This window comes from Schistocerca cancellata, chromosome 9, assembly GCF_023864275.1.
Source record: "Schistocerca cancellata isolate TAMUIC-IGC-003103 chromosome 9, iqSchCanc2.1, whole genome shotgun sequence".
NCBI lineage: Eukaryota > Metazoa > Arthropoda > Insecta > Orthoptera > Acrididae > Schistocerca > Schistocerca cancellata.
In genome coordinates, this window is record NC_064634.1 from 462,842,274 (window position 1) to 462,859,541 (window position 17,268).

General features: G+C 43.8%; 1 protein-coding gene across 2 annotated transcripts in view; it reads left to right on the forward strand.

The window, feature by feature from the left end:
* The window catches only part of LOC126100109 (glycogen [starch] synthase), a 123,493-nt gene that overhangs the window by 76,116 nt on the left and 30,109 nt on the right, over positions 1-17,268 (forward strand). For both annotated transcript variants that reach the window (XM_049910629.1, XM_049910630.1), the window contains exon 10: positions 16,543-16,717. In XM_049910629.1, the coding sequence (XP_049766586.1) occupies positions 16,543-16,717 (175 nt within the window). The remainder of the gene's footprint in view (positions 1-16,542; positions 16,718-17,268) is intronic.

A 17,268-nucleotide genomic window follows, 5' to 3' on the forward strand; every position in this document is an offset into this window, starting at 1 on the left:
GCATCTCTTTTGTGAGTACGTACTTGTTGACCAAGGGCCCTCAGTCTTTGCAGAACTACTTCCCTTTTCATGCTGCAAGTCTATCATTGTACTATTCTCTTTTCCTCTCTACCTTTCCAGTGGACCACCTTCTTGATGCCAATTATGCTTGGATCCGGTTTGGGTTTTGGGCACTTATTTACTTACCTTCCAGCCTTCAACAGCTTTTCATTATTATTTATATTATCTGCTTGTTGAATTTGACTTGCCATTTCTTTTCTAAATTTTACAGATGTGCAGATCATGCAGGGGAGGTTGCCCAGTGTGATATATATTTCAACTTTGTGCTTTTCTTCATTTGCACCATTCTCTCTTGCAATAGTACTACCCTGAAAACCCAGAACTGTAACCAACAAAGATGATGTGACTTACCAAATGAAAGTGCTGGCAGGTCGACAGACACACAAACGAACACAAACATACACACAAAATTCAAGCTTTCGCAACAAACTGTTGCCTCATAAGGAAAGAGGGAAGGAGAGGGAAAGACGAAAGGATGTGGGTTTTAAGGGAGAGGGTAAGGAGTCATTCCAGTCCCGGGAGCGGAAAGACTTACCTTATGGGGAAAAAAGGGTGGGTATACACTCGCGCGCACACACACACATATCCATCCGCATATACACAGACACAACCAGACATTTGTAAAGGCAAAGAGTTTGGGCAGAGATGTCAGTCAGGACGGAAGTACAGAGGCAAAGATGATGTTGAAAGACAGGTGAGGTATGAGCGGCGGCAGATTGAAATTAGAAATTAGCGGAGATTGAGGCCTGGCGGATAGCGAGTAGAGAGGATATGCTGAAGGGCAAGTTCCCATCTCCGGAGTTCTGGCAGGTTGGTGTTAGTGGGAAGTATCCAGATAACCCGGACGGTGTAACACTGTGCCAAGATGTGCTGGCCGTGCACCAAGGCATGTTTAGCCACAGGGTGATCCTCATTACCAACAAACACTGTCTGCCTGTGTCCATTCATGCGAATGGACAGTTTGTTGCTGGTCATTCCCACATAGAACGCTTCACAGTGTAGGCAGGTCAGTTGGTAAATCACGTGGTTGCTTTCACACGTGGCTCTGCCTTTAATCGTGTACACCTTCCGGGTTACAGGACTGGAATAGGTTTTCCTGTAACCCGGAAGGTGTACACGATCAAAGGCAGAGCCACGTGTGAAAGCACCCACGTGATTTACCAACTGACCTGCCTACACTGCGAAGCGTTCTATGTGGGAATGACCAGCAACAAACTGTCCGTTCGCATGAATGGACACAGGCAGACAGTGTTTGTTGGTAATGAGGATCACCCTGTAGCTATACATGCCTTGGTGCACGGCCAGCACATCTTGGCACAGTGTTACACCGTCCGGGTTATCTGGATACTTCCCACTAACACCAACCTGTCAGAACTCCGGAGATGGGAACTTTCCCTTCAGCATATCCTCTCTTCTCGCTATCCGCCAGGCCTCAATCTCCGCTAATTTCTAATTTCAATCTGCCGCCGCTCATACCTCACCTGTCTTTCAACATCATCTTCGCCTCTGTACTTCCGTCCCGACTGACATCTCTGCCCAAACTCTTTGCCTTTACAAATGTCTGGTTGTGTCTGTGTATATGCGGATGGATATGTGTGTGTGTGTGCGCGAGTGTATACCTGTCCTTTTTTCCCCCTAAGGTAAGTCTTTCCGCTCCCAGGATTGGAATGACTCCTTACCCTCTCCATTAAAACCCATATCCTTTTGTCTTTCCTTCACCTTCCCTCTTTCCTGACGAGGCAACCGTTGGTTGCGAAAGCTAGAATTTTGTGTGTATGTTTGTGTTTGTTTGTGTGTCTATCAACCTGCCAGCGCTTTTGTTTGGTAAGTCTCATCATCATCCTCTTCCTCAAAATCACCCTCTCCAAACCTTCAAGGAATTTCTGACTTCCAGCCTTGCCTCTCAATCCTTCTTAAAAAACCTTAATCCTACTCCCAACATCACCACTGCTGAAGCCCAGGCTATCCGTGATCTGAAGGCTGACCGGTCCATCGTCATTCTTCCGGCGGACAAGGGTTCCACGACCGTGGTACTTGATCGTCGGGAGTATGTGGCTGAGGGACTGTGTCAGCTTTCAGACAACACCACATACAAAGTTTGCCAAGGTAATCCCATTCCTGATGTCCAGGCAGAGCTTCAAGGAATCCTCAGAACCTTAGGCCCCCTACAAAACCTTTCACCTGACTCCATCAACCTCCTGACCCCACCGACACCCCGCACCCCTACCTTCTACCTTCTTCCTAAAATTCACAAACCCAATCATCCCGGCCGCCCCATTGTAGCTGGTTACCAAGCCCCCACAGAACGTATCTCTGCCTACGTAGATCAACACCTTCAACCCATTACATGCAGTCTCCCATCCTTCATCAAAGACACCAACCACTTTCTCGAACGCCTGGAATCCTTACCCAATCCGTTACCCCCAGAAACCATCCTTGTAACCATTGATGCCACTTCCTTATACACAAATATCCCGCACGTCCAGGGCCTCGCTGCGATGGAGCACTTCCTTTCACGCCGATCACCTGCCACCCTACCTAAAACCTCTTTCCTCATTACCTTAGCCAGCTTCATCCTGACCCACAACTTCTTCACTTTTGAAGACCAGACATACCAACAATTAAAGGGAACAGCCATGGGTACCAGGATGGCCCCCTCGTACGCCAACCTATTCATGGGTCGCTTAGAGGAAGCCTTCTTGGTTACCCAGGCCTGCCAACCCAAAGTTTGGTACAGATTTATTGATGACATCTTCATGATCTGGACTCACAGTGAAGAAGAACTCCAGAATTTCCTCTCCAACCTCAACTCCTTTGGTTCCATCAGATTCACCTGGTCCTGCTCCAAATCCCATGCCACTTTCCTTGATGTTGACCTTCACCTGTCCAATGGCCAGCTTCACACGTCCGTCCACATCAAACCCACCAACAAGCAACAGTACCTCCATTACGACAGCTGCCACCCATTCCACATCAAATGGTCCCTTCCCTACAGCCTAGGTCTTCGTGGCAAACGAATCTGCTCCAGTCCGGAATCCCTGAAGCATTACACCAACAACCTGACAACAGCTTTCGCATCCCGACCTGGTACAGAAGCAAATAACCAGAGCCACTTCCTCATCCTCTCAAACCCAGAACCTCCCACAGAAGAACCACAAAAGTGCCCCACTTGTGACAGGATACTTTCCGGGACTGGATCAGATTCTGAATGTGGCTCTCCAGCAGGGATACGACTTCCTCAAATCCTGCCCTGAAATGAGATCCATCCTTCATGAAATCCTCCCCACTCCACCTAGAGTGTCTTTCCGCCGTCCACCTAACCTTCGTAACCTCTTAGTACATCCCTATGAAATCCCCAAACCACCTTCCCTACCCTCTGGCTCCTACCCTTGTAACCGCCCCCGGTGTAAAACCTGTCCCATGCACCCTCCCACCACCACCTACTCCAGTCCTGTAACCCGGAAGGTGTACACAATCAAAGGCAGAGCCACGTGTGAAAGCACCCACGTGATCTACCAACTGACCTGCTTACACTGTGATGCATTCTATGTGGGAATGACCAGCAACAAACTGTCCATTCGCATGAATGGACACAGGCAGACAGTGTTTGTTGGTAATGAGGATCACCCTGTGGCTAAACATGCCTTGGTGCACGACCAGCACATCTTGGCGCAGTGTTACACCGTCCGGGTTATCTGGATACTTCCTACTAACACCAACCTATCCGAACTCCGGAGATGGGAACTTGCTCTTCAATATATCCTCTCTTCCCGTTATCCACCAGGCCTCAATCTCCGCTAATTTCAAGTTGCCGCCACTCATACCTCACCTGTCATTCAACAACATCTTTGCCTCTGCACTTCTGCCTCGACTGACATCTCTGCCCAAACTCTTTGTCTTTAAATATGTCTGCTTGTGTCTGTATATGTGTGGATGGATATGTGTGTGTGTGCGAGTGTATACCCCTCCTTTTTTCCCCATAAGGTAAGTCTTTCCGCTCCCGGGACTGGAATGACTCCTTACCCTCTCCCTTAAAACCCACATCCTTCCGTCTTTCCCTCTCCTTCCCTCTTTCCTGATGAGGCAACAGTTTGTTGTGAAAGCTTGAATTTTGTGTGTATGTTTGTGTTCTTTTGTGTGTCTGTCGACCTGCCAGCACTTTTATTTGGTAAGTCACATCATCTTTGTTTTTAGGTATATATATATATATATATATATATATATATATATATATATATATATATATATTAGTTATAGTTATAATAGAAGGAAACATTCCACGAAGGAAAAATATATTTAAAAACAAAGATGATGTGACTTACCAAATGAAAGTGCTGGCAGGTCGACAGACACACAAACAAACACAAACATACATACACACATGTGTATGTTTGTGTTTGTTTGTGTGTCTGTCGACCTGCCAGCACTTTCATTTGGTAAGTCACATCATCTTTGTTTTTAAATATATATATATATATATATGTGTGTGTGTGTGCGCGTGCTTTCTACATCTGGCCATCAGGTTTGTCCGACTGTACCTGCTCCCCTCATGGTTGGGGATTCTCCTCCTATTGCTTCCTCCCTCTCACCCGTTTTTGGGAGTGTTGACTCCGTATTAGAGACGGGTAGTTCGTGAACGAACGGGTCCAAAGGAACGGTTCACCATGATGAACGAAAGGACCGAGGAACAAATTCCAAGGAACTGTCTTACATAGTTCACTTCGATCGCGGCGGTCTACTTATGGTTCCTGGGAATGAAGAACGATCGGTTCATAGTTCACTTCGGTTGTGGCGGTCTACTTATAGTTCCCGGGAATGAGGAACGATCGGTTCATAGTTCACTTTGGTCACAGTGGTCTACTTATAGTATCCAGGAACAAGGAACAATCGGTTCATAGTTCACTAGTTCACCTTGGTCGCGGCGGTCCCTTTGGCAGTTCTTGTTCCAGCCTCGGTCCGGTGCTCCTCTGTCTCGGGCTCCCTCGGCAGCACATGTTGTTCTTCGCATGACTACCTGTCGCAGTTCCACTGCCGACTACTCCTAGTTAGTTCAGTATCCAGTTGTTCGTTTCGTTCACTGCGCTCGCACATTTTACATGTTTTCCAAACTGTTCTTGCACTTAGTTCTGGCTATTCATCGTCCACGACCAGTAATTAAAAAGTATTTTATAGTTACATAAATTACATAAAAATTACGTTGTATGTAATAGGTACCTCTTTTCAGGTAACAAAAGGGCATATCAGCTCACTTCAGTTCCCGCACAGTATGGCAGTTTGATGCACAGACAATATGTTGTAGACACCAGCACATTTCAAAAGAAAACTATTAATGTTGGTTTGGTAGATGGCTCATTACTGGCTTGTTATGTAATGTGAGTAATTCCCTTGTGAATGTGAATTATTTTACATAAACGAACAGAAAACAGAGACGTTGCACTTGCTACGATCTTTCCTCGAAAAGGAAAGGTGACTGTGTTCTGGGGTGGCCGTGCTGGGTCGTAAACGCATTTTAGTTCCTGCGCTCCATAATCGAGTGTCTGCTGTCAAATTTTGCAAAGAAAATAAGATAACTTCTACAATATTATTTCAGTGGTACAGGCTGGCACACGAAAAATCAGCCCCTACCACTAGACTGCCCATTGTTCCACAACAATAGTCATCAATTGTTTCGCAGATGTTGCTTATTTGTTATTTCTTCACTGCCTAATTATTACATGTTTATCTATTTGTTGTATCTGCTCGTAACGGGCAACAAATCGTGCGTAATTGGCGAGCAGTCTGTACTCGGGGTTGGTTTTCCGTGTGCCTCCCTATGTTATTTCCCTGTGATCAACCATACAAGGCTACAGTTGGCTAAATGAGAGGTTCTGCAGGATCGTGGAAATTACTTCTAAAAGTGTGTAAGAATTCTGTAATGAATAAAAACTGTATACTCCAGGGGGAGGCAAGTACCCCCTCTTGGTGCCCTCCATCCTTCAGTCATCTACACTACTAGCTTTCAGTTTTTCATAAGAAACATATACCAAGCACAAATGAACGGTGAACGAGTAAAAATGAACGGTTTCGAAAGAAGAACGATCACCAGTGAACTAGTTCCCAAGGATGAACGAGTTTGCCCATCTCTACTCCCTATTTGCTGGGGCATGTCCCCAATCCCCAGCTGGAGAAGCAATGCCCTCCTCAGGTGCCCCTTACCAGGAGGGAGTTGCATAGAACACTCCGTCCCCAGATGCCCTCCTCAGGTGCCCCTTACCAGGAAGGAGTTGCACAGAACACTCCGTCCCCAGGAATTTGCTGACCTGAAACTTGATGCCAGCTGGTGGCTGAAGGAGCCACAGGTTGTAGGTTGTAAGACTTCGCATTCCTCCAGTGTTCCAGAATCTGGGGCAGACCGATCATTGCAGAAGTCTAAATTTTCTAAAGAGAAGAAGATAAATTGAGTCCTCCAAAAAATGAGAGATTCTGATGGCCCTCATGCAACCTCTGTAGCCAAGACAGCTTTCCTGGTGGCCCCTATGGCCCTGAACCTTCCACACACCCTGATTTGGAACAAATGTGTATTGATAGGGTGCCTTCACAACCAGTGGCAGCAGATGGCAGTAAAGCATGACCTGCCTCTTTGGTACCTTTATGACCCCACAGAATAGTGACAGTGTGATCCTACAGTGGAACTATAGCGTCTGTTCCTGTCACTTGGCTGAGCTCTGATATCTTTTGCACGCTTCCCGTTTTTTTTGCATTCACCCTCCAGAAAACTTGTTTCCCAGCCAAGTGGTCCCCATCCTCCATGGCTATTGTGGTTATGTTAAGAATCACACTGACTATGAAAGAGCATTGGGTGGTGTTTGCACATATGTTCTGCCTTCTGTTTGAACATGCTTGTAGAACTCTATCTTTGCCTCTTGAGTACTGATGCTCCCACACACTTCAGTGTGGCATATAGGTCTTATTTGGCTATTGACCTTGCCGTTTGCAGCCTAGGTCTTTTCTCATACATCCACAACTACAGGGTGTTTCAAAAATGACCGGTATATTTGAAACGGCAATAAAAACTAAACGAGCAGCGATAGAAATACACCGTTTGTTGCAATATGCTTGGGACAACAGTACATTTTCAGGCAGACAAATTTTCGAAATTACAGTAGTTACAATTTTCAACAACAGATGGCGCTGCGGTCTGGGAAACTCTATAGTACGATATTTTCCACATATCCACCATGCGTAGCAATAATATGGCGTAGTCTCTGAATGAAATTACCCGAAACCTTTGACAACGTGTCTGGCGGAATGGCTTCACATGCAGATGAGATGTACTGCTTCAGCTGTTCAATTGTTTCTGGATTCTGGCAGTACACCTGGTCTTTCAAGTGTCCCACAGAAAGAAGTCACAGGGGTTCATGTCTGGCGAATAGGGAGGCCAATCCACGCCGCCTCCTGTATATTTTGGATAGCCCAAAGCAATCACACGATCATCGAAATATTCATTCAGGAAATTAAAGACGTCGGCCGTGCGATGTGGCCGGGCACCATCTTGCATAAACCACGAGGTGTTCGCAGTGTCGTCTAAGGCAGTTTGTACCGCCACAAATTCACGAAGAATGTCCAGATAGCGTGATGCAGTAATCGTTTCGGATCTGAGAAATGGGCCAATGATTCCTTTGGAAGAAATGGCGGCCCAGACCAGTACTTTTTGAGGATGCAGGGACGATGGGACTGCAACATGGGGCTTTTCGGTTCCCCATATGCACCAGTTCTGTTTATTGACGAAGCCGTCCAGGTAAAAATAAGCTTCGTCAGTAAACCAAATGCTGCCCACATGCATATCGCCGTCATCAATCCTGTGCACTATATCGTTAGCGAATGTCTCTCGTGCAGCAATGGTAGCGACGCTGAGGGGTTGCCGCGTTTGAATTTTGTACGGATAGAGGTGTAAACTCTGGCGCACGAGACGATACGTGGACGTTGGCGTCATTTGGACCACAGCTGCAACACGGCGAACGGAAACCCGAGGTCGCTGTCGGATCACCTGCTGCACTAGCTGCGTGTTGCCCTCTGTGGTTGCCGTACGCGGTCGCCCTACCTTTCCAGCACGTTCATCCGTCACGTTCCCAGTCCGTTGAAATTTTTCAAACAGATCCTTTATTGTATCGCTTTTCGGTCCTTTGGTTACATTAAACCTCCGTTGAAAACTTCGTCTTGTTGCAACAACACTGTGTTCTAGGCGGTGGAATTCCAACACCAGAAAAATCCTCTGTTCTAAGGAGTAAACCATGTTGTCTACAGCACACTTGCACGTTGGGAACAGCACACGCTTACAGCAGAAAGACGACGTACAGAATGGCGCACCCACAGACTGCGTTGTCTTCTATATCTTTCACATCACTTGCAGCGCCATCTGTTGTTGAAAATTGTAACTACTGTAATTTCGAAAGTTTGTTCACCTGAAAATGTACTGTTGTCCCAAGCATATTGCAACAAACGGTGTATTTCTATCGCTGCTCGTTTTTTATTGCCGTTTCAAATATACCGGTCATTTTTGAAACACCCTGAACCTGTGCAACAGTAGTCATTTTGACCCTCCCTTGGTGTCAGTTCCCTGGGTGTCCACCCAAATGGGCTCTCTCCAAAGCTGATTGGGATGCTTTCATCACTGCCATCACCCCTGGCACCTAGCGATGTGGAGGTGTCAGTGCAACTCTTCAGAGCAGGGCTGCAGCAATTCTATCAGCAGCTGACTCAGCGATTGCCTATTCCTTGGCAGACAGTACCTTGGTGGACTCCTGCAATTGTCATTAGAGATTGCAGGAGGGCCATGGGACACACCTATTGGTGGAGCACCTCACTGCCTTTTAAGTGGCTCCATACCGAGGGCCATTCCTCATAAAATGGTACAAAAAAGACTGCTGGGAGCTGTATGGTGCTACTGTTGGGCTGTGTACCACTCCTTCACAGTTTCAGGAAAAGATTCAATGCCTCTGTGGGCATCAGTGCACCACTGTTGTACTGGTATCTCTGTGAATAGTTATGTCTACATTGGTACAGACGCTGTTGCTGAACACTTTGCTTTTCATTATGTTCGAGCCTCTGTGTCTGAGAATTACCAGCCTGCATTTAATGTTGTCAGACAGCAGGTAGAGCAACTTCCTTTACTGTTTACTGTATGTCACCTGGAAACATGGCACTGGCAATGCCATCATTCACCACTGTACTTTAAACCTAAGTTTAAGTACTATAATACAGACAGTTTAATCTTTAGAGCTGTCAGTCAACTTTAAACTGTATATTCTGATGGTGCTCTTGTTCATTTGAAGAGCAAAACTTTGTCAAAAATCAGAGGGTCATCCACAAAGTAAGTTCTGTTTTTATTTATATCTGTGGCAGCGCTATGACCGCAGTTCTGCGCATGTGTGGCAGCTACTCTGACTCGAGGACAAGACATGTACGCCATTTTTAGATCGCTGCTTCTGACGTGTGCTTTGTAGCGCTTCTTTATAATGTCAGCCATAATTGAAAATGCTGCCGCGCATGAAATCATATCTATGATTTGTTTTCTAAATGCAAAGAAAGTTAAACCAAAGGATTCATCGGCAAATCTGCAAGGTTTACAGTCAAAATCCTATGAGTGATTCAATGGTTAGAAAATGAGTCAGACTGTCCAATGAAGGATGTGATAAAGTGCATGATGAAGAACGAAGTGTACACTAGAGTGCTGCAATGCTCAGTGTTTGACCGGTCACGGCTCGCCTGTTGATGGGGGGACCGAGCCGCTCGTGTCCGGCCCCATACGACTCGGCTCGGTCACGTACTCGCCCCATGTCTGTTGTCTGGATTCCGGACACGCGGATAACCGAGCATGACCGGTCACCGCTGACGTCTCACCTCACCTCGCCTCGCCTCGTCCCGGCTCGCTGCACTGTACTGTACAAATCCAACGCCTCTCTCTCTCTCTCTCTCTCTCTCTCTCTCTCTCTCTTTTAATACAAAAGTAACATTTCCAAGAATGGGTACATGAGACAGCTAACTCTTTATTTGTCTATCATAAGTGCTCATGCATATTCATATTGTTCAGTCAAATGGGAATTAACATTCTCCATTAACAGGAATCTCCTTAAAACCGCCTCTCTATATCTGTTATTTTCATCCTCGTCACTACCACTACTACTACTACTACCACTATTATCTTTTTCGTAACCACTACTGTCACTTTCCATCTTTCTTTTTGCTCCTTTCTCCGATACCTCCAGCTTGTCTTTCACCTTTAGCCCACAGACGCTTGAGTCAGTCACGAGCTTGGACACACCTGTAAATATGTCTTCCCCCGCGAAATCCAGCTTTTGTCCCTCTTCCGGCCAGCAGGTAGACGGAGCACGCTCGGTCCTACAGGCGGCCACAATGGGATGGACCGGTTCCGGCGGCGGGCTCTTTGTGGCCCACGCGAACGCTCAGTCGCTAACGGCTCACTTCGACGAGTTCTGTGACCTGTTCTGCCAATCGCTGTTCCATGTTATCCTTGTCTCTGAAACTTGGTTGAAACCAAACATTTCTTCCGACGCTATCCGAATCACTGGTTACTCTCTCCTAAGGGCAGATCGCGAAACACGACGCACGGGTGGTGTGGGTGCCTATGTTCGCTCTGATCTCAGACCTACTGTACTATGCACATCGGATCCAAAGGGCGAAGGAGAAGCAGAGTTCTTGTTTTTCGAAATAAATACATCAAATCAGAAACTGCTAATTGGAGTAATCTATAAACCTCCAAACGTCGGTGCTATGTCCTCCTTTCAGTCTGCCCTGTCCTCGCTCGTGACACTGTATGAACACATAATCATTATGGGCAACACAAACATCGACTTACAGTTAAAATCTCCCTCTGCAGAAAAACTAAGGAGACTGTTCCACTCCAATGATATAAGTTTAACACCGCTGGACCCAACTCATCACACGCCACACAGCCATACACTCATAGATATAATAGCAACAAAGCGACCAGATAAAATAATTCGCGGCAATCAGACATCCGCTCCAGAACTCTCTGCTCATGACGTGATATTCTTAAATTACGCAGTGCATACTACCAAAGAAAAATCTCACCTGGTAACCTACAGAAACCTAAAAAATGTTAACCATGCTGCCCTTCAAAAGGATTGCTCAGACATCCCTTGGCGTGATATAAGCAATGAACCGACTTTAGACCGAAAAATTCGGGAATTATGTCGCAAAATTATTGCACTGTATGATAAACATGCTCCTCAACGCACTGTCGAGGTAAAGAGAGCTCCCGCTCCGTGGCTCACTACTGCATTACGCCAGTTAATGAATAAACGTGATGCTGCACATAGGGCCTTCAAGCGTAACCCAACTCCAGAGGCGTACGAAGCTTATAGGAAACTCCGAAATAGAACCAAGCAAAGCGTGAGGAATGCCAAAATCAGACATGCCCGCTCTGTCGTATGCGGTATAACAAAACCTGCTGTACTGTGGAAAAAGCTGCGCAGTTTCGGTATAGGGAAGCGAAGATCTGACGCTGTTTATCAAGCGTCTGCAGAAGAATTCAACGATTTCCTCTCAACAGCTGTAAACTGCCACGCAGCGACAAATTACCAGCTCCAAGATATCAATCTCGCGAGAGACAAGTTTTTCCTAAAACATGTAACTACCGGCACAGTACACAAGGCAATTATGAGAATCTCTTCCAAGGCAGTAGGAAATGATGGAGTGAGCATTGGCATGATTAAGAACGTCGTAGACACTATTACTCCAGTTATCACAGACATCTTCAACCTGTCTCTTGTCAGTAGTACATATCCTACTGAGTGGAAGCAAAGTTTAATTCAACGTATACCCAAGACTGACAACACTAAGTCGCCAGGTGACTACAGGCCGATCAGCATACTACCTGCAATATCTAAAGCCCTAGAATACATCGTCCATGAACAGCTGACAGATTACCTCAAAACTCATAACATCCACAACAAATATCAGTCAGGCTTTCGAAAGCACCATAGTACAGCAACTTCATTAATCAAAGTAACTGATGACATTAAATATGCTATGCACAGACGTGAAGCTACCATACTAACACTGCTTGACTTTAGCAAGGCTTTTGATACAGTTGACTTTGATATATTACTAATTAAAATGAAACAGCTGAATTTCTCAAACAGCGCTATACACTGGTTCGACAGCTACCTCAAAAACAGAAGTCAACAAGTCATTTGTGGGTCAGAAAAGTCATCATGGAAAAACGTGCGCTCTGGAGTTCTCCAAGGCTCCGTCCTTGGTCCATTACTCTTCTCACTGTACATTAATGATATTTCTACAGTGATTCACTCCTGCAACTACCATCTATATGCCGACGACATCCAACTGTACATAAGTGCAAGCCCCAAAAACATTGCTGACGCAATAGCGAGTATGAACGCAGATATTTGCTCTGTTTCTCGATGGGCACAGAACCTAGGTCTGAAACGAAACCCCAAGAAATACCAGGTCATACTTATATCTCATCCAAAGTTAATCAGTTGGTACTTTCGCGAAACAGTCCCTCAAATACTCCTCAATGGTACCCAACTACCATACCAAAAAACAGTAAAAGACCTTGGAATAATCTTGGATGAACACCTAAACTGGGAAGAACAAACAGTCACAGCTTGCCGGAAATCGCTTTCCTCCCTACATGCAATTCAAAAATTTAGAAAAATATTTCCAACCCATGTTAAACAAAAATTAGTCCAAACACTAGTCTTGCCTAATCTTTAGTACTGTGATGTAGTTCAACACGGCACAAATAGTGATAATTCGAGATGCCTCGAGCTAGTGATGAATGCTTGCGTTAGATACGTATGCAATATACGGTTGTATGATCATATCAGTCCTTCATACTCCCAGCTAGGTTGGATACGCCCACATAAGGCACGCAATCTCCACACGATGTGCTTACTTCATCGATTTCTTAGCCACTGGTGCCCCCAATACTTATCTTCTCACATTAAACACCTATCATCATTCCACAACCGCAATACCAGATCGGATACGTCTAGCATCTTGGCTGTACCTTTACATAACACAAAATCGTTCTCTGTGTCATTCTCCATCTCAGCCATACGACTATGGAACGCGCTCCCCTGTGATCTGCTTCTTATCCAGAACCACTTAACATTCAAGAGGGAACTCAAGACTTACATATTAGGGACGGTATAGCCACCATTGTCGTGCCCCTCTCATCTTTTTCTTTCTCCTCTCCATCATAGCTTCGAATTTTACAATTCTATTTCTCTTCCTCTAACCTATCTACCTCTGTATATCTCTTTCACCCCATTCTATCGTCTTATGTCTCTGCTTGATGAGAATAACTCACAAGCTGCAAGAATATAACGAGAAAATTCCCAACTAGCAATAGGACTGACATTCATAAAAGAAAAAAATATGTTTACTTTCCTATACATAGTCATTACTATTATTATTATTCTTGATTATTATAATTATTTTTTTGATTGTTAAAATTATCATTGTACTACTTTTATAATCTCTAATTTTTTTCGGTAACATTAATACTGTATAACATGTTATATGTCCTTAATGTTCTGTAGAAACTGAAATTTGTTGAATCTGAGTATGCCTGGTTAGGTGTAAGAGAGGGCCTGAAGGCCCTAATCTTGCCAGGTAAAATAAATGCATAAATAAATAAATAAATTCATAAAGCATCAGGAAAGTAAAATGATATTTCAATACAATCGCGGATTGAAGACGAGTCTCTTTTCCAGACAAAAGATATATTTTTCCTTTCATGTATAGGAAACATTAAATAATTGCTTTCCCTGTAATCTAGAAGACAACCATCTTCATAAAGAAAGCATACAAAGAACATTAAACATTTACAGACGTAAGTAACTTGTCATACTTTTCAAATGTTTGCAACATAAACAAAATTATAGTTATTGTTGATCAGCAGTAAATCACTAACGTGTTCCGGATTTAATTGGCTGCGGCAATTTGTTAGTAATATGCCGGCTTTACTAAAGCATCTTTCACTAGGTGTGCTTGTTGCTGGGATACATAAAATACGTCTTGCATCTGCAGCCAAATCTGGCAGATCTGTTTCATGTCTGCTCCACCACTTTAAGATGTCATCATCATCTCCGGAGTGCATTAAAATGTACAGATCTACTTCATCTGCTGCGGATGATTTGTTGTTCCTCCATTCCTTGAAACGATCTCTCTTTCTGGGTGGTGATGACACAGTACTTGAAGGATCTATGATAATGAACAAAAGAGAAAAGTAATACAGAACTGATATGGAAATAGTCGAAACGTTCCCGTAAGAGACGGAAGACCTCGCTTTTTGGTCTCTCCCCTAAACAACCCGACCCCCGTTCCCATAAAAACAAGATGTTTTACGTTAATGAAATATTATACGAGTCACAACATTCTTGTTTCTCTATAATACACTTTCCACTAACTATGCAAAAACGATTATGTTAATGATTGCATGTTGTACCTGCGTACGTAGCACACATTGTCGCACATTGCTAAGAATTTCTTGCTTTTCACTTATTTCAAGCATATTAAGATCACGGAAGGACGGCCAAAGAAACGATCTTTGTGAGGTTTCCTGCAACTGTGTTTCTTTAAATGAGTGGTTCCTGACTGAAAAACAATAAAGTGGAGCAGTTTATGCACGATACGTATCCAGCAGACCCACTGTTTTCATCTACAACCAACAGAAATGTACTCCATACTTGGCTTTTTAGACCTTCCCGTTTCTTTAATGTGTAAACATTGGTTTCAATCTTACGTCTTACTACACTGGCTTCCTCGTGCTGCTTGATTACAGAGAGAGAGACACCACAAATGAGAAGCCCGTACTGGCTGCAGTGTCTCACGGATAATAACACGTGTAATGTGTTTGAAGTTACGTGCTACGTATTCGGTCACGGCTTCTATGCTCGGTCACCAGAGCTAGTGCGGGTAGCCTATCTAGTTAAGGTGTGCTCGCCCCACCTCGTATTTTATGCTCGCTTACTCGATCATGCAGGACTTTAGTGGACACCCCTTTATGGTTGCTGATGAACTGATTCACACAATTGAAGAGAAGACTAAGCACAATCGTAAGTTTACACTTAGTGCCCTTGCTATGGAAGTTCCACAAATCTCACAATCACTAATTCGTGAAATTGTTTCTGAAAAACTGATATTTTGGAAACTTTGCTCATGTTGGGTACCCAAAATTTTTACTGAACAACACAATAAAACAATGGATGGGCAGTGCACTTCAGTTTTTGATTTGCTATAGTGAGGAAGGTGACAGTTTTCTTTCTCAGATAGTCATGGGAGATGAAACTTGGGTATAATACAACACCCCTGAAACAATGGCAGTCATTGGAATGGAAGCACAATTCGTCCCCGATGAAGATTAAGCCTAAGCAAATCTTGACACCTCGAAAAGTCATGTGCACCATTTTTTTGGGGACAGAAAAGGCATTTATCTGATTTCTTACCATGTGGCCAAACAATCAATGCACGTGGTTACTGCAAGAGCATTAAGAAATTAAACCCAGCAATACAGAAAAAGCGGCAAGGATTACTGTCAAAAGATGTCCCCCCCCCCCCGATAATGCCTCGCCTCACATGGCGAATGTGACCATTCAACTCTTATGGGAATTTCACTGGGACGCATTTAATCATGCTCCGTACAACCCAGACGTCGCTCCTAGCAACTTTCATCTCTTCTTACACGTAAAATCTGTCCTTGATGATCCAACACTTCAAGGATGATGACGAGCTGAAAGAACATGTTACCACATGGTTGAATACACAGGAAGCAACCTTCTATGAAGAAAGCATACAAAAACTTGTGCCACACTGACAAGTGCCTACAAAATTTCGGAAGCTATGTAGAAAAGTAGTTTAACAGTTGTAGATTTTTGTACAATAAATATTTTTTCTGTATCTGTACACATTTGTTTTATATAACCAAATGGAACTTACTTAGTGGATATACTTTGTAAATACAAAGTGTGACTTCTGGCTGTTTTCAAAAACTTAGTTTTAACAGTTGCTCCCACTGCAGGCAATGCCTGCTCTTGATGAAGGAATTTTGTTGCCAAGGAGAGTGACAGTGAGTAACGTTGCAGGGTGTCAGTGTGGTTCATTCCTTGGAAAAGTGTAAAACTTATGTTTTGGAATTTTATAGCTTTTTACAGATCATTTTTATTTTGTTTCATATTATTCTTGTAACCCCATTTTTATGTAAAAATATTAAGGTTACTAGTCTTCAGTTATGACAACATTCTCTCTTACCTCCTCAATTTCCTAATCCTAATACATCCTTTACTATCTAATATTTGTGAAAGCTGCACAATGTTGTGATTAAGATTCCACTATTTTCATTTCATCATATTTTCATATGAAGCCTATTTAAGCAGAAGTAAATATTGAGAGGAGCTGCAGCAGTGTGATTAAGAGCATTGTGTTTCTTTGCAGATTGTTTTTCATCCAGAGTTTATGTCCTCCACCAATCCACTGTTTGGTCTTGATTATGAAGAGTTTGTGCGTGGTTGTCACCTCGGAGTGTTTCCAAGCTACTACGAGCCGTGGGGTTACACACCAGCAGAGTGTACAGTTATGGGAATACCATCTATTACCACAAATCTCTCAGGTAATGACATCAAAATAACTCTCACAATTTCTAAGTTATTAATAGTTTATTAATTTGTAATGGTAGTGGTGAGTATTACTTAGTTTGAAGAGAGAGTAATTAAGTGGACCAGATTCAGGAAAATGTATGTAGTGATCTTGAGGATCATTACCGTAAACAATTTGACACATTGGATAATTATATATGTGTAGTTAATTTGACACGATTTTTATAGCAGATGGTGACTAAAAGCAATTTTCTTGCAATGTATACGCGTGTGTGGATTAATGAAGACTTCGGGAAACGTGGCACAAAGATGATATTTTCACCACCACAAAGAATGTGTGGCCTTGTGCACATTACTTGTTACTTTGTAATCCAGTTAGTGTGTATGTTCTGAACAAATGTAATACTAAAGCATTACTGGGCAAGAGAGGATGTTGCACTGTATGTTGAAAATTATGCATTGATTGACTGAAGGGAGCAAGTAGTAAATTGAGGCATATAGCTGATGAACTATTCTGAGCAAAATGAGTGAGGGAATTAAACAATTGCAACACCATATAAATTTC